At 44.2% G+C, this 27,836-nt stretch overlaps 1 protein-coding gene across 13 annotated transcripts in view; it reads right to left on the bottom strand.

The window, feature by feature from the left end:
* BCL11A (BCL11 transcription factor A) overlaps nucleotides 1–25,192 on the bottom strand; it is a 106,303-nt gene extending 81,111 nt beyond the window's left edge. For 2 of the 13 annotated variants that reach the window (XM_082358075.1, XM_082358081.1), the window contains exons 1-2: nucleotides 15,555–16,152; nucleotides 8,289–8,618 (exon numbers count right to left, since the gene is read on the bottom strand). In XM_082358075.1, coding sequence (XP_082214201.1) covers nucleotides 8,289–8,618; nucleotides 15,555–15,609 — 385 coding nt within the window. In that variant the 5' untranslated portion in view covers nucleotides 15,610–16,152. The other 11 variants (XM_082358072.1, XM_082358073.1, XM_082358077.1 and 8 more) reach the window with 10 other exon arrangements.
* Nucleotides 25,193–27,836: the final 2,644 nt, after the last annotated feature.

The following is a 27,836-nucleotide window of genomic DNA, read 5'->3' as shown; positions in this document are numbered from 1 at the left end:
TTTCCCCTTAACATAACAAAAACATAACGTGAGAAGGTTACGATTTATTATTAAAATTTTTCTCAGCCTTTAAATCGTTCTTCAGTAGCCAGTGTTCACTTTTAAATGTAAAAGAATAATTTTTTTTTAATCTTAGAATGGGATGGAGTAGGAGAGAGACACTCATGAAATTTAAAATTTAACATTGGTTAATGCATTGTTTTAACTATGAACTCAAAGACTTGGGAGAGGGGGCTAAAATGAGCAGTAAATGGCTCATTGTAAGCTGCCCCGAAATGTAAATAAATCACAAAATCATGGTATCCCCTGAGTCGGTAAAAGGAAATGCTTCAGATTTTTTTTTTTTTTTTTTTGACCCAAAGAGAAACTCCATATTTAAAACCTAAAAAGCAGACGTGGCATGTAGTACCCTGTGCTCCAGCTAAGGTAAGAATCCAAGCTACACCTTATTTCCCTAAAAATTGACAGATGTGATTTTTTTTCTGCAGCTTTTTATGCATCATTACATATCAAGAAGATGAACTGATGAATATAAATGTAAATGCCCCGATGCTTAGCAAAAGGCTTCCCTGTGTTTTTTAGAAAGTTCCAAAATAAAATAGAAAGTGGAGAAAGGGGGGACACCACAGCACCTGTGTTCTTTTTGAAAGCACCTTTGCAGGTTTCACAATAATTCCATTCTTCATTTTAATGGTAGTTTTTAATCAGTGGACTCACCTCTATCTAAAACTAAAATCAAATTGTAGGTGTAATTGTTCATTGCCAGTGCTAGCAACAGCAAAGATACAAACAGAAACTCATTGTGAGTGACCACAGGTCCCCAGGTACCCCCTTCACCAACACGCCTGCTCCAGGTCCCCACTGGGAATTCCCTGGCGGGGCCGATTCAATTCTGAATAACAGGCTGCCAACCCTATCTGGAAAAGGGTGTGCACGGCGTCTTCTCGCCTCTTTTAGAGGAAGTTTAAACCTAATCATCTCACCTTCAGTGGGTATAATTTGCCGTTTAGCACACCAAGAACTTGGTATTTTATCTATCTAAAGAGATCAAAAAGAAAAAAGGAGGGCAGAGTGGGAGCAAGCCATGGCCTGGCCTAGCCCCTGTGCAGGGTGCTAGCTCAGAGCAGAAACCTGTGCAGGTAAGACTTCCAGCGGCATTGCATCAGATCCGATCACATCAGTCTCCAGGGCGAACCGAGAGGTGAAACGCTCCGGTGCCCTGTCTGCAAACTTCTCATTCGCCAGTTCTTGGCAGCTTATTTTTCCGAGTGTTTTGTTTCAGGAAACGTGTGTATTTTTCTTTGTATGTTTTGTGGATTTACCACAACTGGTTCTGACAGCTGTTGATACTCTTAAATGAACACATTATAAAAATCCTCTTTAAAACCTCAAGCAACAGTGGACTCAAAAATAATGGTAAACTATTTTAATGGAGTTCCAGTTGAGAGTTGGTTAAAAAAAAAAAAAAAGTACAAATGAAGGTACAGAAGTCCTTTAAGTCAGCGCTAGATTTAAACTGAATGTGTGTGTGTGCGTGTGTGTGTTTAATGGGGAAAGAGGGGTGTTGCAAATCACCACAAATATTTACACTGTACTCCCTTTGTTCAAATCACATACTTTTAACAGGAAAACCTGGAACTGTGGCTATTTAAAATTTTAAATATTCAAATGCCTGTAATTAACCATATGAAACAAATTATGTCACATTTCTCCATACCAGAACATGCAAAAAAATTCGGGTGGGGGATTGGGAGGTGGCAGAGTCGGGGAGACAACTCCAAGAGGAGGAAAGGATGATGTTTTCATTTTGCTATAGATCAAAGGAGAACAAGAATGGAAACTGTGGCATATCCAGCATTTTTACATCGCTGTCTTTCACACCGGGCTATCTAAGTTTACACAATTCCCCAGACTAGCTGCATACTAAGCTGGCTGTGTACAGCTTTATTATGGTGCGCTGGTGGAAGAAGCATTAATATTCCAGCTCCGCATCTGACAGGGCATTTACATGCGCCCATCTGAGCGGCACCTGAGAGATCTTCCAAGGTGCAGTAGCTGTGCGCCTATTGTAAAGGCAAATGAAGCTCACCTATTCCCTGCTGGGGTCAGAAGTGACCTCACCACCCCCCATGCCTCAAATCCTTCCCTTGCCAACCTAACTCAATGCCATCGCAGAATGACGAATGAGCTCAGAAATAGACCCTAAGTTACTAACCCTGCTAAGAACAGCAAAAGCCTTTGCTGAAATGTTTTAAAAATGCATAGGGAGTGCAGCTGGCCAGTAAAAAGCAGAGACACAAATTCCAGTGAACCCAATATGGAATACGTTACATTCTAAAACTGATTAGAAATACAGTCTGATGTTTACTGGCTTCAAATTGAGTTTGGCATCAAGCATACTAGCTTTAATAATGCTGGCATTTTTTTTATTATTATTTTAAATCTGCCTTTGGTCTTTAGGAGCACATATGGAGAGCTCAAGCATTCTTATTCGTCAGGTTACATTTCCTAGAAATTAAGTTTGTGACAGAAAATGAGTCTACTAGCAATAATATGGTCCGTGCTCAAATTAATTAGGTCATTGTTGTAAAAACTACATGGCAAATTACAAAGGTAAATTTACTGATATTGGCCAGAGCTCTAACCCCTGGAAGTAAAGGGGAGAAGCAGTTTAAGGATGCTTATTTACCTGGGTAGGAGGACAGAACAGAGGAGGGAGGGATACGATGCCAATTTTCTACTCGTATTACAAATAAAAATACTAGTCATTATCCATTAAATTATATAGTCTGAATATATTTTATGAACTTTATTAATAGCCTCCAAATTGACACATAAAATTAAAACCTGTTCGATTTGAGATAGTGTTAAAAATGGGCCCTAAGTTTAAATCTTTTTTTTTTAATCCTTGTAATAACAACACTGCTGACATAACCATGACCTAAATGAAATCTGAACAAGCAGAAAGGTACTAAAGATCCTTGGTGATTATTAAATCTCTTGCTAAAAAAGTGGCAAGGTGCCAGGCTGGGTCCAGTTTGATGCTAAGTGACTTTTATTGCACAAAGCTGGTACTACTGTATGTAAAAACAGACTTGGGCTTCGGGTAAATTTTGTCAAATGATTTCTTTGTGCAATAAGGGTGTGAACAGAGCAACCAGAGTAGATTAAATTAACATCAAGTGACGCAATCTCGGTGCATCTCCCTAGCTGTGCTACTTCAGTTAAATTTCATATTTTCCCCCCAAACGAAAGCCGAACTTTCTTTCTTTTTTTCACTGACTAGTGTACAAGGCCACCATTCACCTATTCTCCTTTTTGAAATACTTTCACTAAGAAATCACAAAATTCTGAAAAATGCTTCCCTAGGATTTGCACGTTTGTTATATACTTCAATTTAGTCCCCCCCCCCACATTAGCCAAACTGCACTAAGGCTGCAGTGTGACAATAATGATTTTCCAGGATTCTAAAATGTGCCATTAACATGCATCCAATTCACCTCTTCCCTGAGCTTAAAGTTTGCTGTCCTGACGCTGCCTGCACGTGTCTATACTCACTTGCATTTTCCAGCCCATGGGCAGCTCCACAATTAAATGCCACATTCACCAGGAGAAAGGTGTGCAAAACAGATTTCAGATCCTTTAAAAGTAAAAGGCACAACTTGCAATACAACGAGGGTGATTTGAGAAATTACAGCACTGTTTTTTAAGCTTTCATAGAATAAACACAGAGAATGGGAGGGAAACTTCCCCCCTCTGCTCCTGTTCTTGAAGTGAATACATATTTGTGTTTCCAATAGAAGGCCATTTTTACATTAACAGTCTGTAACAGCAGGAGACAGAAAAACTAACACAATCTCCACATCACACACAGGATGATCTTCATATCACGTGGCCCTATTCTCAAAACTATTTATAAAAGACAACTAGGAAAATGCACAATGCATCTTTTCTGTGTCACGGAAGGGGTAACGTCGGGAGAACTTTGGGATCTTTGGGATCTTCCACATTGTAGATTTTTTTTTTCTTTTTGGCTTGCCGAAGTAAATTTAGCAGCCATGCGGGCCACTGTGTTTAATTAAGCTTTCAAAAGTCCTCTGACAATGCCAACAATTGTAAGACACTTCTGCGCCTCAATCATGCAATCGCTGTGACAGTTCTATTTACAATTTGTCTTAGAAAGAGTTTCTCTCACATTGTACTTTGACAAAACATCCAAGCTGCCAGTTCACAACCTTTCTCTGTCTTATTTACAAATACATCTTGTATATAGGACTCCCAGTCTCATGAACATGAGCCTTTGGGTAATGGTCCCACAAACACAGGCTCCCAATGAAAATCCTAGGTATTTATTAGGAAACAATATTCTTTAGTCTCTGGATGTGAAGGTTAAATAAAATGTTCACCAGTAAACTGGGGTTTTGTTTGTTTGTTTGTTTGTTTGAGCTGCCATGCTAAAAATTCACTTCAGAAGTCAGTGGTTTTTATTCAGAATCACACAAATAAAGAGAAATGAAAAATAAGAGGTTATAATAGGATACTATAATTTATAGTCTCATTTACAATTATACCATAAAGTACATCTTCCAGTTCAGTCTGAGATAAGAAAGAATTCAAATGGGTACAAAAAGAAAAGGCAAGTTGAGTTTCTAAATTCTGAAAAGCATGAGTATGTTATACTTGATTTACCTTTAAGTAACATGCTTATATATTTCTGGATTGAATTAGTATTTCTCCTCTCACAGAGCTTCTGTCTTACATTTTATCATCTGGGTATGAGGTGTATTGTCTAGGCAAATAATTTTTAAATGCCCTGATATCACTGTCTATGTTCATGATTTTAAGGAGAAAAAACGTTATATATCAATAGCAAGAGACTTCACTACACTTTACAGGACTAATCATATTTTCTCCCATTCTCTCAAAAAGCTAACTTTATGACAGCCCAACCCTAATTTAAAGATTTCTATGTGCAATAGCCAAAACCTCAAAGCTGACACTGTGGGATAATATTTTTTGGCCTTTTCTATAAGTGAACAGCAGCTCCACAGTCACTAATCTTCAATGAATATTTCCCCCTCATAAAATATGAGTCTAGAAAACAAAACAAAACCCTAATTAAAAGCCCTGACTGCCAGTCAAAGGTTGCTGATATCTGATGGTGGATATTTGACACATAACATTGATGAACTGGGCCCTGCACAATACAACGTGCCCATTTCCAGTTAAATTAGTACTACACTTCAGTGGTCTCAGTGGATCACAGTCACACAATATTTTGAATAAAATGAAAAAAAAAAAACCTGATCAACATATACGTGTGTATTCAACCAAGTAAAAATCATCCTTTCTAAAAAATACTCGGCTTTGAGAGGCCTATGTACAGCCAAAACCCACACCATCTTACTGAAGTTTTAAAGAACACTCAATCTCCTATGTGAAAGCCCCAAATTCTAAGCTTTATCTATCTCAGGAAGAAGATCTGTCACTGTCTGATTCCAGCTTCCTGCCTATAAAACGGCACAGAGCACACAGTAAGCTCACATCCAACTTACATCACTTTAATAAGGCCTTTCCTACACAGCGCATTTAAATAACTACCTTTTACATGGTTGCCAAACATATTCTTCTAGAGATTCATCAATATATCTCTTTCCTAATACAGAGCATTGCTTCTCCTTTCTTTTTGTGACACAATTCAAATATCTACTGAATGATTACTCTTATTGTTTCCTTCCTCACCGTAAAAAGAAAAGCAGACTTGGAGTTGTGAAGACGTGCTCTAGAGAAATGGGCTGGGAATACACAGCCGTCTTCCAGAACTTCGCTTCAGAGGCACCTAAGGGCCAGGGCATCTTAATTTATGTGCGATGGCAGAATGTTAATTTCACCATAGGAAACTCTTAATTCATTACCGTGAATTATGAAAAGTCGTGACTCTAGTTACTGACATCTCACTTTGCGATGTGACCACGCTATTTATGTTCAGCCAATTCCAGGGTGGGAACAGGTGATTAAACACAATGAAAGGAATCAAGACTTTGTAATTATTCGTGAATGAAAGGTTTACCTCACCTGGGTCGCAGCACTGGTGCACCCACTGAATATCTTAGATAGCTTAGGTAGCTCTTCATCTCAGTGTAATTACTCAGCATTAGTCCTATAAAACATATTTTAAATGTGCTTTTTGGGGGGCTTCTTTGAGCTCTCTTACTGCACTAGTCCTTAAAAAAAAAAGAACCTTTATGACAACCAGAGAGTTAAGGAAAATATCTCTTCTTCTTCCCTACGTAAATTTACAACTGTGACAGTGAAAAGCCTTCACTATAGAGCCTTCCCCCCAGCTTTTAGATTTCTCCTCTAAGTACAGAGGCACAGAATTTTCAAGCTGGTTAATCTGAGACTGAATAACCTATTTGGGACCTCAGTAAGAAGTGTGGTTTTAATTCTTGCTTGACAGACACTGTGTTTTGTCTTTTAAACGAGCAGCTCGATATGTAAATACGATGTTACATCACGCAAGTGTTACTCCATATTTGGTGATTTAGAAAGGCTTTGGATCTCCTAAGACGACAAATCCCCTTCCGCTTGCTCTTGCTTCATTAATCATGCCTTACACTTCTGTTCATTTTCCTTCCAGTCACAAGACAGCACATGGAAATGGTCATTGCCATATCCTGCTGGGGGGCAGGGAGGGGTGGATAAAATCCTAACCTGCATGTCTTATAAGCTACATGTGGTGGATTCGAGAAAAATATTTTGTGAATGCAGCTTCCCTGGCAGCAGATTTCTCATTTCACTAAAGAAAAAGTATCTGAGTGCTGTTGCAGGCAGCATTAAAAAAAAAAGAAAAAGATAAAATGCCACATTTGCTTTTAATGATCAAATTCCAGAGGGGGGGGGGGATGAGAAATAATATGACATTTAATCCCCTCTGGACTACTGACCCACTACAGTTCAACTCTGTGGTCAAACTAGGTTGAACGGACAAGTTCCAATGAATCAATTGATTCTATGCACTACCCTTCCTAAAACTGAACAAACCCTCTGCCTTTTGGGGGCAGCAGCAGGGGAAATACAGGGGAGTGACCAACCGACAGGCATGCCGGTTTTGTTACCACAGAATCTGCATTCACTTCATCTCGTACATTAAATCACCGTTGTTTCATTTTTAAAAATGTTTTAAGGGTCACTATATAGTGTTGTTGTTTACCACTTAGAGTAGGGATTTAAGTCCCTCTGTTAGCCATTAATTCCTTCTCCCTTGAGCTGTTGAGAAACCCACACCCCTAGCTACCTTTCTGCTAAAATTAACCAAAGGAAGCAGAGCTGTTCAATGTGTGTATGTATTTTTCCAAGAGAATTTTTACATTATGTTATAGCAGAAACAGTGGAAGTCTGGACTGGACATTTGTAAGGGTGACATGTGGTTGTGTAAACCACAAACAAAATCAAGATACATCTGTCAAAACCACATCAGAGACAAGAGAGAGCACAGAGAAGCATTTATCATTTAGCTGAGGAGGCAGGCTACAGGGAACAGCCGTTCCTGTCAAACCAACCTTTTGAAATTTCCAACGTGCCCTTAAACTTTTCGAGTAAGCATGTCTGTGCGCTTCAGCAACTGCCCTCTCTACTCTGGCCTGGCCAGTCGAAAATGGCATCTTAAAGTCAAGGTCACGGTGTCATCCCACCACGGGGCTGTGTTTAATTACAGCCCCATACGGGCTGACAGCCAATATGGATCCAAGGCTAGCCCTGAAACTCAGTTAACTCTTTCCAGCCCCTCCAATATGCCCTTCCAGCCCACCCAACTTCCTGGAAGCATTGAGAACAAACTGCACCCCTAGGGAGGTCTGATCAGGTATTCTGACTCAAACAGGTCACTGGCCGAACTACAAATGCCTATACAGCCACTTTGCCTCTGACTTGTCACCAAGGCTGGAAATGGACCTTGGAAACCGGGCTAGGTGTAGTAAGGTTCAACACTTAAAAATGAGAAGGGGAGAGAAAAGGAAAGAAATTCAGAATCAGCAGATCCAGAGAGAGGGTATCAGGTGTGTGTAACCTATTCTGCCTACATCTGACTCGGTGAAGTGGAAAATATTTATTTTTGTGTGTTCTGGACATAAGCAATAGGAATGATTATTTTAACATTACAGGGCTGTCATGGACAGTCACATGGAGAAATACAGAAAGCACTTCACCACTCCTTAGTGCTTGGCTACAGCGCCTCTGAAAATGAAAAGAAAACATGCAAACAGCTTTTCTCCTTGCTTCTCATTTACCTGCTATGTGTTCCTGTTTGGGGCAAATTCCTCTAGATGACGTTGATAAACAATCGTCATCCTCTGGCGTGACCTGGATGCCAACCTCCACGGGATTGGACGCTTTTTTCATCTCGATTGGTGAAGGGGAAGGTGGCTTATCCACAGCTTTTTCTAAGCAGAGGCTGCCATTGCATTGTTTCCGTTTGTGCTCGATAAAAATAAGAATGTCCCCCAATGGGAAGTTCATCTGGCACTGCCCACACGTGAGGAGGTCATGGTCCCCTTCTGGAGCTCCCAAAGGGCCGTGGTCTGGTTCATCATCTGTAAGAATGGCTTCAAGAGGTTCGGCTGTGGTTGAAGAAACAAAAGCACAATTATTAGAGTGCCAGAAAGGAGAGAATACGGGGAAATACATTCTCAACCCCATCCCATCCCAGCACATTATGTAAAGGGTTTCTAGCCTCCTCCATTTAATGCCCAGAAAAATGTGAGCATCTAAAATGTACACGGATGTGGAAACTGTCAACAAGAAAGCAAATTTATCAATGAGGCAAACCATCATATATTTAAAGAAAACTGCCTGACTTGCATACTTCCAGAGAAAACACACATACATATACACACACAAACACACACACACTCACACACCCCAAATGTGTCTGGTTTGTAAGTTTAGAAAGAATGTGACTGTTAAATAAATAGTTAATGCAGAAACATAAAGTAAGCTTAAATAATAACTACCACCCAAAAAACTGGTAAAAACATGGACTGAAACCAAATTTGTTTCTTTTTCGTATAGAGTTAAGTTGTCTATTGTGCCCAAGAATAAAAGGAGAGGTGAATAAACACACACACACACACCCTTTGTGTGTGAACATATATACTCTAAATATACAGAGACATGGCTTCATAAATTAGAAAGCTACTACATCACACAGCAAATGTGCCACATTTACACTGCCGTAATAAGAAAAAGACTGCATTCACCTGTGAAACAGATCTAAATAATAATCATAACGCAGCATAATTCACACTGCCAAAAACCTTTCTGATCTCACTCTCAGCAATGCCACAAAATCAAAGAAATACCAAATTCACTGGCAATTCTTCTCAGACACATTAGCTAAATGGGATACTTTCGAGTACTTAAGAAAATAAGCCAATTAGTCATTTTTTCATTCTGAAGAAAGGAATGTCTAAAATATTCTAAACATGTTTGCAGTTGGTGGCCCCCATCACGTAAAAATCAGAATGGTCAAGCAAACGCCACATTTCAGATCAAGGCTAAGAAGTCCTTTCTTTAGACTTGAAATACTTTGCCTAATGTTGTCAAAGTTGTCTAATTTTCTGAATGAGCTCCAGAACGCTTCATTATGGGACTATTTCTGCACACATAATCACCAGCGGATGGTATAACAAGGTAGATATGTCTTTCATTCCTGTTTCCTTTTTTTTTTTTTAACCGTGCACCAAAATACTCCAGCATCTATTCGAACAGCTTCTATCATTTTTTAAACTTCCAAAGGCGAAAAGAGAGTTGGTAAGTCTCTGCTCCTGAAACCTTATGCTTACTCTATCACACACACACAAAATTACAAAATACGAAACATATCCAGGATGCTGCCAGTTAATAAAACTGAAGCAGAAAATGTACAAGTCTTAAACAGTTAATCAGTCTGACCTTCTTTAGCAAGCTGCCAATTTCACATTTAATGAACTTAAAGCCACAGAGAATCAAAAAATAGATTTTAATTTGAGTGTAGAATATTGGAACAGATTTTGATAAAGTGCAAAAATCCAGTGAACTCAGGTTAAATTTATTTCAACCCTATCCAGACTGAATATTGAGGGGGAAGATCTGGAGTAACTCCCAGATGTGCTGGGTGAAATAATATTGAGAGAGCCCTGCCTAGCTGCACCTGTGCTCAAGTAGGACATGTCATAATTTCTAGCCTCTGGTACTCCTCCTAATTTAACATAAGGTCACCACAGGAATATGAAGGTTATATTCCTACTAATAAAGACAGCAAAGTAAGCACTTATATTTCTTTGCCCAACATACTGACCAAAAGATAAATGCACATGCATACTTTTCAAATAAAAGGACACAAACAGAAAGCTTTTGCATTGTGCTTCTATGTCATTTTTCTCCTATTTGCTTTCATTGTGACCAAGTGAGGAACTGAATAAGGAAGTCATTCTCCAAGATCCCTCCTATGTGAATTAAGAATTTTAAGTACACATTAACAAATGTGGCTTTTGTTGCTGTTGTTCAGCATTAACTACAAGTTCTGAGGTTTACAGATTGAAGAAAGACTCAGGAAAAATACTTCATTTTATTAAAGTTAGTAGTACATAGAACCTTTGCATAAAAACACGTTTTTAAACTCCACCGTTAAGATTTGTTTTTTATTCCCAAGCCCTGACACATTTCTGAAAATGGAAATATTATTTGGGAGCAAAAGGAGATATTCCCCTAGTTATCAAACAGTTAAAGGTAATGTGGTACAAAACAGACTTGGTTAAAGTCTTCTAAATGTAGTGACTGAACTGATTTACAATCAAAACCAGGAAATGAAGTGGTAATTCAGAGGTTGCTGATTACACCTCCACATTTCACCTAATTAATTTTATAGGAGGCAAAGTTCTTGAAAATAACAAGATGATCAAATGTACAGATATAAAACCTATAACCTCAACATTTTCTATGCTCTTAACATAAATTATTGCTAATTAACAAGAATTATATCCTAATGTATGAAATACGGTTAACATCAGGCTCCCTGCTAAACATTTGGCTAGTGGTGTTCAGAGAAATACCAAAATGTGTTATCATTGCTACTATATTATTAAAAATCAGACGAAGTGGGGCACAAAGAAAATATGAAAATACAATTCTCTGGCTGTAGTCTACTGATTTGCATTGACATCTTTTCTCAGTGGCAATCAACATTTCCTTTCTGGGCTCTGATAATTTCTCTGTATTTTAATGCAAATTCCTCTTTCCCTAAAAACATTCCTAACCTCAGCCATTTTACCCCCTCCCTCAATTCAATTCCATCCTCCTTCACTCCCACAAAACCACCGTTTCTAAGCTCCGGGCCTAAGCTCTGGCTACAAAGCGGGGAGTCCAGGATTGAAGTGGAAAGGAGTGGGCAAATAATCATAATAATTAGCCGCGAATTCTCTACAAGGGGAAAAAGAAATTGAAAATAAAATGCTTCTGCGTTCAAACAGCAAGACTGACTGAAACGTCTCAATGCCCCAGCGGCTGACTGAGATCTCCTTCCTCTCTCTGCAGTTGCAAAGGAATAAATTTAAAAAAAAAAAAAAAAAAAAAAAGCCTTAGAAGAAATGTAGGGAAGGAGGAAGGAGCTAGCGAAACGAGGGCTGCTGGGGAGGGGGAGGGGGAGGGGGAAAGAGAGCTCTGCCTTCAAGTTTGCTTTCCAAGTCCTTCCCTTTGATTGTCTTAACAGGGTAAGGAAGCAAACCGAGGCTGAAATGCAGAGAGAAAAAGCAAAGAAACAAAAGCGAAGGCTTTTTGGGCGACAGGCCGGGGGCAGGGGGCCCGGCGGGGGTGGGCAGTGCGGAAAGTGAAGTTGGGCGCCGGGACTCTGAGGCACAAAGCGAGCAGCGTGCTGGCCGCAGGCTCCGGCCGCGCTCGCTGCGAACACGTGCAGCGGCTGCCGCGGGGCCGTAGGGCCGGGAACCGGGGGCGGGAGGCGGCGGGCAGCCTGGGGACCCGACTGCTGCCTCCACGGCGGTCCTTCCTGGCCGCGGGGTGACGACGGTTCCCCAGGACCACCAGTTGGAGAAGTGGGAAGTGAGGCTTGGAAAACTCGGCAGGTTAACCTGGTGCTGTCTCGGTATCAAGGCACACACCAAAAGCGCGGGTCCTGAAATTCATTCTGTGTCCAGAGGCTCACACTTTTTACTTTGAGGGATCTCTGCAAATGCGTTTCTCCCGCAATTCCCGGCACCGGTGTGCGCAGCGCGGCGGCGGCGGCTGCGGTTATTCATTATTAATGACGGCGCTTGCCCGCATCATTATGATGATAACTATTACTATTGTTGTGATTTCGGGCTTCAAGGCGAGAGCTGCAGGAGGCGGAGGAGCCGGGGGGGTCGGGCTGCAGAGCAGCCCTGCAAGCCCGCTGTGGCCGCCTCGGTCCGTGCTTTGCATGGGGGTGAGGGGGTGGAAGAAGTGAACCTGGAGACTAAGTGCAAACTTGCCGGATCCCGCCCTTTGGCCTTGCCCCGAAGCCGGAGAGCGCGCACTCCCCTTTCCTCCCTACCAAAAATGCCCGCCCGAAAGAACGAAAATTGCACCCCGCTCCACTCCCGGAGCCCGGGGGTGTCGGCCGCGCGCTTCTCTGCAGCCCTGGCAAGAAGCATTTTTAAAGTCAAAATGAAGAACAAAGACATAAGGGGTGATGGGAGGGAGGGGGGAGAAAGGGAATTCTGCCTAACCGTCCGTTTCCCCCACCCCCACCCTCGCAAAGCTCTTCCCTCCCGGCCGAGAAATGCAGAGCGGGGGTGGGGGAGGCTCTGGTACAGGTTCAAGTTCGCTGAGCTTTCTTGATCTTGTTCTGCCTCCTAGCGACCGAACGGCTCAGTCAGCCCAAGAAGCGGAGGATGGGGGCGGGGAGGGGAAGGGGGTCCTGAAGACCGGAATGGCTCCCGCTCCCCCCTGCGCACCCAGAAAATCAGAAAGGAGCGACCACCGCACGCCCTTCAAACTGGTTCCTCAACGCAAAGCCCGCCCTGAGACACGGCGAGAGGGGGATAACCCACCCAGCCTGGAATATCTCCGGATGGGCCCAGGGTGGGTGGGGGACGGGGGAGCAGCCCGGACTGCACGCCTCAGTCCGTCCTTTGAGCCCCCAGTGCATCCTTCCGAAGAAGGGCCCAGCTTTCCCGAGTGCTGCGAACACTGCCCTTCCTTCCCGCCGGTACCTGGCCGGGCTGTAACTTCACACCGCCGCGCGCCGCGTCTGCTCCGCATCCGGCGCGGCCGGGGGAGTGGGGGGCGGGGGAGAGCGGCGAGGGAGGGATGCGCGGGGGTGGGGAGAGGGAGGGCCCCGCAACGTGCCCGGGCGGGGGAGCTTTCGAAGTGTGTGACAAGTTCCAGGGCCCAGTGAAAAATTCAATTCCCTATGCGCACCCCCCCCAAACACACACACCCCTTTAAAAAATACAGAACTGGGTATAGGGTGGTCCTTTAAAATTGCAGCAAAAATTAAAATAAGGGTCATGAATGAGAAGGGGGAAGGAGGTGGGCCCTCTCATTCCTTTCTTTCCCTTGCAGCCAAACTTTCCTAAGTGCCCACCGCCTGCCTTTCCAGGCGCATTCTGTTAGCCAGGAGACAGCAACCCACTTACCCACCCACCCCCCACCCCCAATATAGACTCACAAGGGCCCCCTGACCGACACAGGCCCGTGGTAGAGGACAAGAACTCAAGGGAGGGGTGCGTGGAGTCCCAGGGTCGAACACTCCCCAAAAGCATACTCGAACATACTACTCCCGTACCACCTACCACCCACCCCCACCTGGCTTGGCCGCGCTCAGGAGCTGGGGGCCGGTGGCCTGTCCCGGTGGGAGGGGGGCAGGGAAAGCACGTGGTGACCTCTCCGCCGCCCCGAGCTGGGGGCTAGAGGCGTCGGGGGTAGGGGGCGGACAGAACTCGCTTTTACGGCTGCTCTGCAAAATAAAAATGCTTTGCAAAGCCGAGTTTCTCTCCAGCCGATTTCACAGTAGGGTTGGCAGGGAGGAGGTCTGGGCATTATGCTGGGGGGCCAGAGTGGACCCTCGACCCGGCTGGCGCTGAGTCGCTGCACGGCCTGCCGCTGTGCCAGCGGGCGGGCGGCGGGCGCCGGGTGGGCGATCCCGGGCGGGGCGGGGGCGCGGCGAGGCCCGGCGAGGCCCCGGCGAGGCCCGGCCGCAGCCGCCGCCCGCTCCCGGGCTGCCGCGCCGCGCTCGGTCCTCTGTCTGTTTGTTGGCAGGAGGCTCCCGCACACGCGGTGCTTGTAAACATTCAGACACGAGATTTTTCCCAATCAAAATCCACTTCCACTTTTTTTGAAAATCTTCCAAAAAATAGTAAGAGGAGGGAGTTCCTCGCTCCCTCTCTGTGCCGCCGGCGCTCTAAGTTTGCAACTAAAGAGGTTTTGGTGAAGGGGATAATTGTATTTTATCCCCTCTATTAGAGATTGTGAGATTTTTGCGGGGAGGGGGGCGATGGGGGAGTCAAAGAGGAGAGCGTGGCAGAAAACGGCCGGCGGAGCGTTAGGCTTCTGTTTTGGGGCAAGAAATTTTGCCCTGTTTTATTTAATTTAATTTTATTTTATTTTATTTTTCACGTTTTCTCGCCGCCCCTGAGGTTCGGCCGGGAGGGGCGGGCAGCGGCAACCCGGGCGGCGGCGGCCAGAGCGCCCTCCCTCCCTCTCCCGCTCGCCCCCGTCCCTTGCTCCTGCCCTTCGGCGGCGGCGGCGGCGGCGGCGGCGGCGGCGGCGCGGGAGGGCAAGCGCGAGGAGCCGGCACAAAAGGCAGCGGGACAAACACCCACCTCGGGCCGGAACAAAAGGCGGCAGCGCCGGCCGCTGCTCCCGTCCTTCCCGGTTGCCCAAGCTCTCCCTGCCGCCGCGGCCCCTCTCCAGACTCGGGAGACTCCAGAGCGCCGGGGGCCCCCTCCCACAATCCCACTTTCTCACTATTGTGGAGATGACTACTTTCCTCCCGGTGCACACTTGACCGTGAGCGCGCTGATGTCCGAGGGCCAGTCTCACCTCTTTTCTCCCTGGGAATTGTTTTTTTAGACTTGGGCTCCCCACCCCCCCGTTTTTCTCCCTCCGGTGAGTGGAAGCAGCCCCCCTCTCCCCTCCAGTTCCCTCCCTTAGGTTTGCACGAGAGTTGTTAGCATCCACAGCATTGTCCATTATTTTGCAAAACTGGAGGGGAAATCATTGCATTCCTTTTCGAAAAGCGAAATAAAGCAGAGGAAAGCAGGAAAGAGGAGCAGTCAAATTGTTGTAAAATTAAATAAAATTAAAAGGTTCGTGCTATCTCAAAAGTGTACATACGGCTATGGTTCGGGATGGGATGAGATTAGGGTTTTTTTCCCCCTCTCCCTTTAATCTCTTTTATCCCGACGCTCGGAGGTTTTTTCTCGTGAAAAAAATTTTAAATGCATGCACACACCCCTCTCTCCCCCTCTCTCTTGCTTCTCGTCCTGCGCGCTCTTGTGATTATTAATAATTATTATTACTATTATTGGGTTACTTACGCGAGAATTCCCGTTTGCTTAAGTGCTGGGGTTTGCCTTGCTTGCGGCGAGACATGGTGGACTGCGGGGCGGGCGGCGGCGGCGGCGGCGGCGGCGGGCGGACGACGGCTCGGTTCACATCGGGAGAGCCGGGTTAGAAAGAAGGAGACTCCAGAGAAAATATCTTCATCAGTGCCTTTTGACATCCAAAATAAATTAGAAATAATACAAAGATGGCGCAGGGAAGATGAATTGTGGGAGAGCCGTCATGGCTTTTTTTTTTTTTAAGCAAAAAAAAAAAAGAGAGAGAGGAGAGATAGAGGGGGAGAGAGAGAGAAAGAGAGAGAGATGAAAAAAATGGCAAAAGCCCCCCTGAGCTGCAAGTTCAAGTGCGGACGTGACGTCCCTGCGAACTTGAACGTCAGGAGTCTGGATGGACAGAGACACACAAAACATGGGCAGGGCGAGCAGGAGAGAAGGGGAGGAGGGAAGGGGAAGCTCACACCAATGGACACACATCAGGGGCTGGACATGAAAAAGAGACCAGGACAAGCCAATGGCCAGTGCGGGGCGGGGGAGGTGCGGGGCGGGGGGCTCCGCAGACGCCAGACGCGGCCCCCGTGGGAGGGGCGGGCCGAGGGGAGGGGGCGCTGGGGCCGCGGGCTCACCAGTGGCCGCAGCAAGCGCCGAGGCAGCGGCGTGGCCGGGAGAGAAGAAAGGGGTGGCGGGGGCGGAGGGGGTGGGGAGCAAGACGTGCGCCCTGCTCCCCCCCCGCATGCGGACCCTAAAATGAAAGATTATTTAAAATTTAAAAAACAAAACAAACAAACAAAAAACCAGAGTGTACGGGGAGGCTGCAGGGGCCGGGGAAGCGCGGGCGGAGGGAAGCCAGGTAGAGTTGCTCCCGGACACCCTCCTGCGTGCGCACACCCACTTCCCCTCTCCGCCGCCGCCGCGCTCGCACCCCGCGTGCGGACGCCGGGGGCCGAAGCAAAAGCCCTGAGGCCGCGGCTGCGCTCGGGAAACTTTGCCCGAGGAGAGGATGGCAAAGAAAAATCACCCGAAGTTGAGAGCTGAGCCTCCAACTTACAGCTACGCGGCAGGCAAGGGGAGGCGGGAAGGAGCGCGCGGCGAAGCAGAGTCCAGCTCAAGTTTGGAGGGTTGCGGGTCCGGAAGGGCAGCGCCGGGGCCTCCGGGAGCCCGGGCGGCCTGGAGAGAGGGGGCAAGGGCGAGGGAAGCGGTGCAGGCCAGGGCCGAAGGGCCGGGAGGGCGCCCCCCAGGCCAAGCCGGGGGGCCGGGGATCTGAACGTCCCGACAAACGATAGGGTCTGAATGCAACTGGGAGCAGGGAGTCGAGGCTCTCAACGGTCGCGGAAAGGGAGAGAAAGGCCGAGGAATAAAAAACAGGGAGCCGGACTCGGGGCACGTTCCAGCCCCGGGAGTGGAGTGCCCGGACGCAGGGCGAGGGAGGCGCCGAGGCGTCCACCTCAACGGAGCTGCTGCCGGCCAGAGGACAAAGCCCGGGCAGTCCCGGGAGTGCCAGTCCCTGGGAACTTGCTCCCGGGGCCGCGGGAGGTCCCCAAGCCAGGTCCCAAGGAAAGACACACCCCTCTCCCGCTCCAGAGCTACTGCAAAAGCACCGAGAAATGGCAAGAAAGTGTTTCTTACGGGCAGAGCACAACTAGTCCAGTGCTGTTACCCGGGGAAAGAAAATGGGGAATGAAGAATGAGCGACTGGCTCGCGGGAGCAGCGGGGAAGCCACAGTGATGGGGTGACAGCCCCGGGTCAGCGCCACGCTCCCCGGGCGCCCCGGGCAGAGCCGCACACCCCGGAGCCCGCAGCCCCCCTCTGGCCTTTCCGTAGACGTTCCCAGGAAATTAGGGAAGACCTGTTGGAAATAAACCCCTGTCTCTTTAATGCGCGCGCGCGCGCGCTACTGCTGTCAAAAAGCGGGCTTCACTCTGGCGTGGGATACTTTCAGTTTTACGTAAAATGTACAGCAACAGCACCCCCTGCGATTGGAAAGTTTATTCAGAAACGTGCCCGCAAAGTCCCCCGGCGTCTCCCGCCTCCCAGCCTCCCCGCCTGCCTGCGCCACCCTGTAGCCTCAGCCGACGCCGACGCCGAGACCGCGCTGCGATTCCAAATCCGGAAGGGCACGGGGGGAGAGGAAAATGGACTCAGGTCCAAGGGAGGCGCGGAGGGTGCAGGGTGGAGGCGGAGAGCCGCGGCCCGCGACACTCCGAGCTGCAGGTGGACGTGTGTGAGTGTGTGTCTGCAGAGCGAGGAGCCTTCCTTCGCTCTCCTCCAAGCGGCTCCACAACCCCTTGTGTCTTCTCTTCCCCCTCCTCAGTCTAAGGGACGTCGTTTTCGTAAATTCACCTACCCGGCGCGGGGCTTTATTGTTTTAAGCGAGGGCCCCGGGCTTGCATGCGCGCACCCATCTCCGAGCCGCGCCGGCCAGCGGCTGTTTATTCATATGTTGCCTTCATAAAGTTTCAAACCCATTAGAAAATAACTGGTTTGCCTAGCTCGGCGAAGCTTCGGGCCCCTCTAAGGAAGAAAAGGAGGTTTTGATGCTCAACATTAGGAGAGATGTGGGCTGGACTGAGTTTGTGTAAATATGGTTTGTTGTTATTGTTTTCCTCCAGTTTAAGGGGGGGAAAACTAAAAACCTGTTTAAGAAGTAGGAAGAGTCACTTGCAGTAAAGCTCTGTAGCGTGTGCGTTACACCATTTCCCCTTTTTCACGAGTTCTTCAGGGCAGGTCAGCATCTCTTTTCCACTACTGTCTATTTTTTTGTCTTGTTCAACTAGCCTTGGAGTGACCAAAAGAATGTTATTGCAGGGGAGGGGTGGGGGGAGCGGGACGTGGAGGAGAATGGTTGGAGGGAAGGTGAGGAGAGGGAAGAAAAAAGTACAACTGGAGGCCTTTGAAAAATAAATAAATAAAATAAAAGCCCCTTCAGGTAACAATAGTGAGTCAGTCAGATTCCTTCGGAACCGAGCTTTTCAAATTTAAATATTTTTTCCCATCCATCCATAAAAGTCCATATATAGAAAAGGTATATAAATGGGTGAATGTGTGTTGTGGAAATATATATGTATGATTTATATATAATGGTGTGTATAAAGCTTTTCAGGGTTGGCTGTAGTGTAAAAAGTAATGACTTTATTACCTCTGAAAGGTTCTGTGGTTCACATTTAACAGTCTTCTGAATTACAATTCATTACACAATTGTGTGCTCTCTAAAACCGGCACCCTATCAGGGCCGCTATCTGTGGTTATTTCCAATAAATAACTGGCAACATTTTATTGATTTTCTTTTTTAAAAAAAATCATAGCAAATTAGGCACTTAGTTACAAGTAGGTCTATGTTACTGCACTTGTTTCAGATTCCAGGGGGTTCCTTCCGAAACCACATGTTAAAACATAACATTTAAAACCCAGTTTTGCAGCTGCTTTCCCTGGGTGCCCATGGAGAGGTAAGTAGCGTCGTTTCCACCATTAACATATATTTAATTTCGCCATCATAAAATGCCCAGAGTGAAATAGGAACTGCCCTCCACTCCCGCCCCTCCCCCAGCCTGATTTCACCCAGTCCAGAAAACCAGGGCTGTGTATCGGCATTTGATTCCCTCCTCGTCGCGGACCCCCACTCGCGGTCCCTCCTGCTCGCCGCTACAAGTGACGCCCCCTCCCTCATTGCTGCTGGATGCTCGCTAAAGCGCCCAAAACTGGGGGAGGGGGAAGGTTTGTATGTGTGTTTAAAGAAATAAAAATGTGTTGTTTTAAGAGCTTTGAAAATATTACGTAAGTATTGATTAATGATGCAGGTGGGTTTGTAGAGGGGTGAAAGGTCACTTTAAACGCGCACACTTGGATACACAATAAGTATATTTACTTCCCAAAAGTAGCTTTCAGAAAATAATAAATTATGACAACGTTAAAATTATTTTCTGGCCGTTCGGTTAACTTCATTTGGAGCTGTAGAACCTTTGCTGATTCCACTGAGGAGCTAATACGCTCTGTGGGCTCTTTCCCAAACCTTTGGTGACGACATTGCGTGTAAACTCCAGGCCAGCAGACGACCCCTCCCCTCCCCTCCTCCCCCTTTCTATCTTGCCCGAGGAGGAGACTCCCCAGGACTTCCTGCAGTATATATTCTGCCTCTGATCTCGTACTTAATAGCCAAGTCCTGTTTTATGCTTTATAATGTGTTGACAAGTTTTCTAACAGACTTTCTGAAATAATGCACATATATTCACGTCGGTTAGAAACCCACCGTATTTTTAGAGTCGAGTAGATCTATACCCTAATGCAGTGAGAGAGTGTAAATCATAGAGGATTTCATAGTCCTTTCAGTAGTTTTCGGTATGAAGTATGAGCCGCGTGGCCTCCAGACGTAACCTTTTAGAAAAAAAGACAGTGCTTTTATTTTATGGTGTAAAGTGCTTTTAGCTCCAGGGCTCTGAACGTGAATGTGGTCAACAAACAGCTCCAAGAGGGGGACTTAATACTGTCCCAGCCTTCGTGCCGAGGATCGCCTGGCGCGGGGGACTCGGGCTGAGCTGGAGAATGAAGGGTTAAAAGGTCTGATGGAAACTGCAAGATTCAAATAAAATATTCACTGTCTGCCTTTAGCGGGAAACACCTTTATAGACTTAAAGATAAATAAATGAATGACTGAATGAATGGTTAATACAATCGCTCCCACCTTGCTTTTACTTCATTCTTCTTTTTTTTTTTTCTTCCTAATGTAATTTCGCAAAATAAAGAATGGGCAGTCATCTTGATAAAAATAAAACTTAGGTGTGGATTCATCACTTGGCATAGGTTTTGGGGTTCTTAAGGGTGGGAGTGCTAGGGTGTTGTTAAGACAAAGGAAAATTAACTTTAAAAAGGAAGGGAGGTTGTGCTTGAGGAAGGGGGTGGGCTTTGTGTGGGGGCCCCAAATTGAAAGGTGAGCATGAGGGCCACAGTCCCCTCTTCTCCCCAGCCTTCCTCAGCCCTGACCCCCCTATAACATTTCTTCCTCCTCTGCTCACAGTGTGATCCAGAGCCTGGGACCTAAGGAGGCCCCTGGAGGGCAGTGTCTACACCTGAAAAGGCAGACTTCCTCCAGTGGGGTTCCTGGGGGAACAGTTAGTGTGGCATTTCCCCAGAGGCTCCCTGGGCCTTTAGCTGACTGGCAGGCTACTTCACATACCTGGATGGAGCCCCTCAAAAAAATAAAGAAGGGAGAAAAGAAGGGAAGGAAGGGAGGGAGGAAGGGAGGGAAAGTAGGAAGTCAAAAGCTGAATCTGCTCTAAATAAGTCTATACTTACCTCTAGACTGGGCTGCTGTGTGCTGAGTCAACAATGTGTGTGTGGAGGGGGCCGTGGGCAGCAGTCTCACCACTTAAGTAAGAGGCTCCTTTGAAGACAGCAAGGAGTTCTGGTTAGAACACTGAAATTTAGCTTCCTAACACTGACATCAAAGACACATACGTGCTGGGCAGTGAAACCAGTCCAATGGACCGCATTAGAAACGTCCAAATGCAATGCTGAGCACACAGTAGATTCTCAATAAATGGTTTTTGAGTGAATAAGTGAATAAATCCTATCACCACATAAATGAAACCAACATAACCATACAAATTCTATTAGTTTCCCCCAGAGCCAATAAGGCTTTCATCAGGCAACTCTGTTATAAGAGTACATTTTAGCCCTAAAAGTGATTCCCACCAAGGATGGTGAGCTCCAAAAGATTACCCCAAAGATCAAAACAGCTGAACACTTAAGAATACAATGCAAGATATTTTCATCACCTCCAGCAGCCTACATAATCAATTATCTTCCAAATAAACCAGTGTCAAGAACCGGGTATCATAAGATTCAATTTTTTAACATTGCTTTTTGGATATGTTCAAATCTGGTTTCCCAAATGAGAGCACTTCTAAAGGAAAAAATACAATCAGAAAAAACAAAAATGAAAAATATCTCAAACTTCATTTTCTGTGCACCCTCCCCCAATAAATCTTTAGCTTTTAACAAGGGAATAATTTTTTTAAATACATGTTTTTCACACCCAGTCTTAAAAACAAGCTTCACCTATTTCCCTTTTTTTGTGGGGAGGGGGTAAATAAGAGGAAAAGCAACACACATACACACACACACACACACACACACACACACACACACACATCTGGTCTGACATTTTGTACAGCAAGTTTCAGCCCAATGTGATTTAAAACAATGTGAGTTAAAAACCTCTTAAAATTTGGGTTTATAATGGAAACACTGACAGACTCTTAATTATAGCAGCCCTGCCAGACACTGCTATAATGAAATAGTTGTGCTTTCATTACTACAGAGGCACTATAGTTAAGGGTCTGTCAGTGTTTCTATTATAAACCCCAAGTTTAAGAGGTTTATAACTTGGGCTATTTAAATGGCACTGGGTGGAATTCAAGTTATCAGTCCAGATGTGAAGTTGTTTTATAAAAGAATAACTCAGTAGAGGAAGAGCTTTTGGAGATATTTCCTCTCTCTCTCCCTTTCTCTCTCTCTCCCTCCTCTCCCCATCTTCTTCCCTCCCTCCCACCTTCCCTTCCCCCCTCCCCTCCTTACACATCACAGAAATGATTTTTACTGGTTTCAGATGGTCTTATTGCCAACTTCCAGCTATGACTTCACTCACTGTCTAAAAGGAAAATTTATAGGCAGCTAGTCCTTTATTTGGACAAGTACTCTTTGCCATTATTATAACTTTTTACTATTTTATTATCCTGGAATACATACACACAACACACACACACACGCACACAAACCAAAAAAAATCAAGACTGTATGTCAAGGAATGCAACCTCATACACATACACAGAGGTATACATTCCGATGAAAAAGTATAAATTTACTGAAGAGGAGAAATAAAGCACCTGAAATCTTCTTTATCTTGTCTATCAACTGTGTAGTAAAAACAAGAGTATTACCATCTTATTTCAACAATTCGTAGCTTTCCTGATATCATTTGGTTTGTTCAGAAAAGCAACAGCTAGCACTGTGCAGTCAGCACTGGACTATCCAGGGACTCTACACAAACACCATGTATGTCTCTGCTTGACTTTGAATGTTGACAGTTTGATGAAGAATTTATCTTGGATTATCTAATGGACCAGAATTTTGAAATATGTTCTATTAACCTGACATACCATCACCATAATGTATAATGTTTGTTAGCGAGGATATGGCTGATGCTGATTCTATCATAAGGAAAACAAAGATGGTGGTGGTAATCAGGGTGATGGTAGCAGTGGTAATGGAGGTGACAGTGGTGGAGATGGTAGTGATGGTAGGGGTTGGAGATGGGGTTGGTGGTGGTTTCCCTAGTTAACACGTCCATCAGAGGGCAGTAGAAATAGGATGAAAGATGAAGCTAAAAAGCTTTGCTTCTCCACCTCTTGACCCTTTAGAAAAGCCATTCCGTAAAGATGAGGTAGTTGATGAGTTAAAACGAAGTTTTCAAATGCATGCTGCTCTGTGTCCCTCCCCCGCACAGCAAGACGTGGCCCTGGGTGGGTGTTTTTGGCAGGCCCTAAGGCCACTGACTTCATACAGAAAAAGACCCACCAAGAACTGTGCAGCAACCATATCTGCATTTAGAAACCTTCTCACTTTCAGAAGAAGAACAGTTCCTTTTCTCTGTTCTCTCTGACTGAAATCAGACCACCACCAAATCAGGCCATCAAGGACCATAGGGCCTTGATCATTCTCACTTCACAATAGCTTTAGTTGGTATCCTCTCGAATTAGCTAGGTGACAAAAGAGAAGCAGTCATCAAAACACATCACCAGGCTTAAGTTCCTTTTCTGCCAGTTTCTCATAAACCCCACAAATGCCTAGGCCCACAACCATTCCAGATGTGTGCCAATCATTCCCAGAGATTACTGAAGAGCTGCGGCTATTCCGGTCCCTTTTCCAGAATTTAAGACACCTTTTTTCCCCTGATACTTAAACATCAGTATTTTTTTTTCCTGCCAAAACCAGCAAAGGAAACTTTTCTGGTAGAAAAAGCTTGTCTCTATTTCATCTTCTTTGCAGCTTGGTAGAAGATAAACAAATCTCTCTGGTCTCCCATTCCTGGTTGTATACAATTTGCCTGTTTTCTTTTTCTCTTAAAAAAAAAAAATCCCTTGCACAAGGTCAGTTACCCAAGCCTCCAGATTCCTATAAAATGAAGAATCTAGTCCTAAGAACTGTTATTCTTTCTTTCTTTATGGAGCACTGCACTGAACAGACATGACACATGGTTTCTGCTCTTGGATGGCTTTCATTTTTAAGGCACTAAGATACACATACACAGGCACAAGCCCGTCGTATAAAGTTCACAAGTCACACATGCCAAAGCCATACTGATGCACACTCTTAGCCTTGCTTTGGGTAGCCCTGGCTTCACATTGTTGATATTAACGGTTCTAAGCCTTTAGCAAGGACCAGTTTGAGGGGACACAGCTCTAGTTACTTCTGACACCAGTTGGAGAAAGAACTTGGTTTCTCGGTAAATAATGAGGTTTGGTCATGGGTATATCTGTGATAATTCTATTGTTTTCAGTTTTTATGACATTAAATATCTTAACTACTCTTGAGAAATGAGCTTTCCGTATTACATTTGTTTTGTAGGCAATTTTAGAGACTATTTCTAACATGCATTTGTGAATGTATCATTTCACTTCCCTAACACATAGTAGGCATTTAACACTGTTAAATCAAGGAATGAATTCTACAAATGCATTTTCTGTTGCTGCTGCAGGTGAAGACACAGGTATTTGTGTCTGCTCACTAAGAAATTAAATATGCATATAGTGGAAAATTACATTATTGCACTTTTTAAATAGTTAAGAATTATGGGCCATTTGCACAGCTATCTAACTATACATTATAAACCGCAAGCCCATTTGCGTCAGGTGGAAACAATTGCATGTCTCTCTGTGTATATTTCATATAGTAACTTATGTCATAAAAGCTATCACCTGACAAGTCCTGGGTTGTCAGTTCTTATGGGGCAGAGCCTCCGTCCTTTTCATCTTTTTACCCCTCAGCACAGAGTAGGACCTTAGGAAATGTCTGGTACATGAATAAAGACTTACAAAGTAGACCACTTAGATTCCTGGGAACTTCAAAATCCTTTCTACCATAGATAAAATGTTTTTTTTATTGTTCTCAATTCTCAGATTTTGAAATGCAATAAAATATTCAAACAGCCAAAATCCAAGTACATTATAACACAGAGTAACTCTGAGAGATTACTTCTGGAGCCTGATTCTCCAGATACTACCTTCTTTAAATATCAAGGCCTGTTCTAGCTGGTTCTCATTTGAAAGAGGCAAGGCTCACAGAGCCTCATAATGGCAACTGCTCTCCCACCCATCCCCAAACAGTGATTTCTGTGGCCTTGCTCAGGGAACAAGGGAAATATCAGTATGTGCTCTTCAAATATGATGGAAAGAGAATCCCGACCCTCTCTTCTCAAAAGATTGAATCTTGAACTCTGAGCTTAATTAGTAGGAGAAAACTCAAGATTAGTGGATTTTCAAAATAAACTCAGTTTATGAAAGTAAACATATGAGGGGGGAAAAGGCAAATATGTTAATTATTTGAATATTAAGCACATAAAGGGGTTTTGATTTAAAGATTCTAGAAAATTAAAAATATGCTCATTTTAAAACGTATGTTTTACAGGAAGTAAGCTCTCCTTAATGGGAACTTGCAACTCTCATTTTTTTTCTTTTATTTTAGCATAAATAAATCAAACTGAAAAGCAACCTCAAACTAAAAAGGAACTGTTTTTTTTTAATTGATAAGACTTTAGCTATAGTAACATCTTTAGAATTCCAAGCTGGATTGTTGTTATTTCCACTGATCTTCATATTTAAGTGTTTCAATCTCTTAAAATTAATGTGACAAAGAGAAAATGTTAAATGCTGAGCCCAGGCCTGTGTTTTCAGATATCTTACCCTCAGTAAGATTGACATGATATCTGGTTTGTAGAAACGTTCAAAATTAATACGTTTCTGACAATACTAAAAAGTAGTGATTCATTACTTCCAATTTTTAAATATTCTAGAAGGAAGAAGCTTTTCATTATGGGAGCTGAAGGGGGCAAAAGAGCCCCTGATTTCAGGTGGCATCTTCATTTTTTTAGGGGCAAGGGATTGACCAGCAGCAAGGAAATAAACAAACATTAATCCTGAATTATATATTTTTTCCAACATGATACCAAAGGCCTAAACATTGTGAATAAACTTGCACTGAAATAATAAGATGATGGCAGTAATTATTTTAATGAGAATCTCCCTAGCCAGAATAACAAACAGATATATTGCCTAATGTTACACTGAAAGGTAGTACATAAGTACACATACTGCTGTGGTGACTAATGTGTGATAAGAGAATCCTGCTCACAATTTGGGCATTTATGTCACCACGTATTATTGATAGCTATACTATTTTTACTACCCTGTGTCTTCATTATGTAAAGTCTAATTGCAGGAAAAATTATTTTCATCCCCTTGATTTTGATAGGCATTTCCATAGAAAGGATGGAATACAGAGAAGGCTGTGTATTGTGGAATTCCACCATCACTCAGGATGTTTGCTGATGATTGCTGGTAACCGTTCTATAAGCACTGTACACTGGCCTTTTAGGAGGGAAGGAAACTAAGTACAGTAGACTTGTGATAAAATAAGGATGAGGTTCTGATGAAGACACAAGGGAACTGGACCACTTAGCATTAAAGCTTCAGCCCCCACATTCCTGCATTCAGGTGTTGCCAGCTGCAGAGTGTGTGAACTCTCTCCCTGAACTAAAACCCCTGATAAACTAGGGTTTAACTGCACCTTGGTCCTAAGGCAGAGATAAGACTAGATTTTTCTGGGTGTAAATGCAATTATGATGCTTACTTTGGTGGAATGCTTTTCAAGACAGTGAGCAGAGTAACAAAAATCTGGCATCCAGAACCAAACAAGCCCTAGTGTCTGGCCCCTGTACAGTTTCCACAAAGAAGGTCAAAAGGGGCTGAGAGGAAAGGTGTATCAAAGGTATCCTTGGAACTCAGAGCCAATAAAAATGAAACTATTCTCTTCTGAGACCTAATTAACTTTTATATCCAAAGCTACACTGCACATTTGTTCATTGCGTATGACTAGGACTAAAAAAATATATGTGCCATGGAACTAGGCTTTTAAGTGATCCATTGGGTGGCTTTTCCATGTCTGTAAGGAATTTTCTGTTCTTTAGAGGTATTCACTCAATGAATAAGTAAATCTATGCTAATTTTTTTCTCTCAAAATGTTAAGTATTTTCCTAGATCTATTTTCAAGGAATCAGAGACTTAGTCCTGTAACTTCCAAAATATTCCCTTCAAATTCTAAAACAAAACCAAAACAAAAATGTTCCAGAAACAAATTTCATGCTACCGGCTTGGCAAGGATTAGTCTCCTATTAGAGCCACTGTTCCTATATGATCCTTTTTCATGTGTTAAAGGAGGATATATATTTTTCTGTTACCTTTCTTGACTGTAAAGCAATCACAGGAACCTGCAGGAGGCACCATAAATATGCAAATTTCTGAGAGATAACTGTTTTCAGTGGTTATGCCTCCAAGTAGTCAGGGAAACAGGAGAACCTGAGCTTCCTACTTCCAAGTAATTCATATGTTGGTAGTGCCCCCTGCTGCAATCACAGGTTGTCCAAGAAAGGGAGAATAAAATTCGGAAGCATTTAGATCTGGTTAATATGTGAAATAAATGCCCGCTACCTCTGCTCCAGGAACAGCCATACCCAGTTCAGAGTTCCTCCTGCCCATCACAAATTCTCTTTAAACACTTTGCTCGGCCTAAAGATGGGAAGATCTGCTTTTAGCTCAATACCTTTCAATATGCAGGTTACACAGGGATAGATTTTATTTCTCAAAAAACAAAACAAAACAAAACACAGCACATCAAGATCCAAAACAGCACTTTAAAAGAGTGGAATATTCTAAGAATTTTTTAGAGGTTACCTAAGTATAATAAGTTTTGAGTTAGAAGCATATCAAGCTACCCACTAGGACATTAGAGCAGGAAGGGAAAAGTTAAAGTGTTAACAGCGTGTAGAGCTATTATTCAGTTTTAAATGGCTTTATTTATTAAAAGAAAATTTTGTGGGCCATTAGCTCATGGTGTGGACTGGACATTTTGATATTAAAAATGAAAATGAAATAAAATAAATACATGAAACCACCAAGTTACCAACATTGGAAAACTGATTGCTGTAGCTCTAA

Source organism: Balaenoptera borealis, assembly GCF_965194805.1.
Source record: "Balaenoptera borealis genome assembly, chromosome: 15".
Classification (NCBI taxonomy): Eukaryota; Metazoa; Chordata; class Mammalia; order Artiodactyla; family Balaenopteridae; genus Balaenoptera; species Balaenoptera borealis.
Note: the sequence above shows the minus strand (reverse complement) of the source record. Positions and strands in the feature narration are given on the sequence as shown.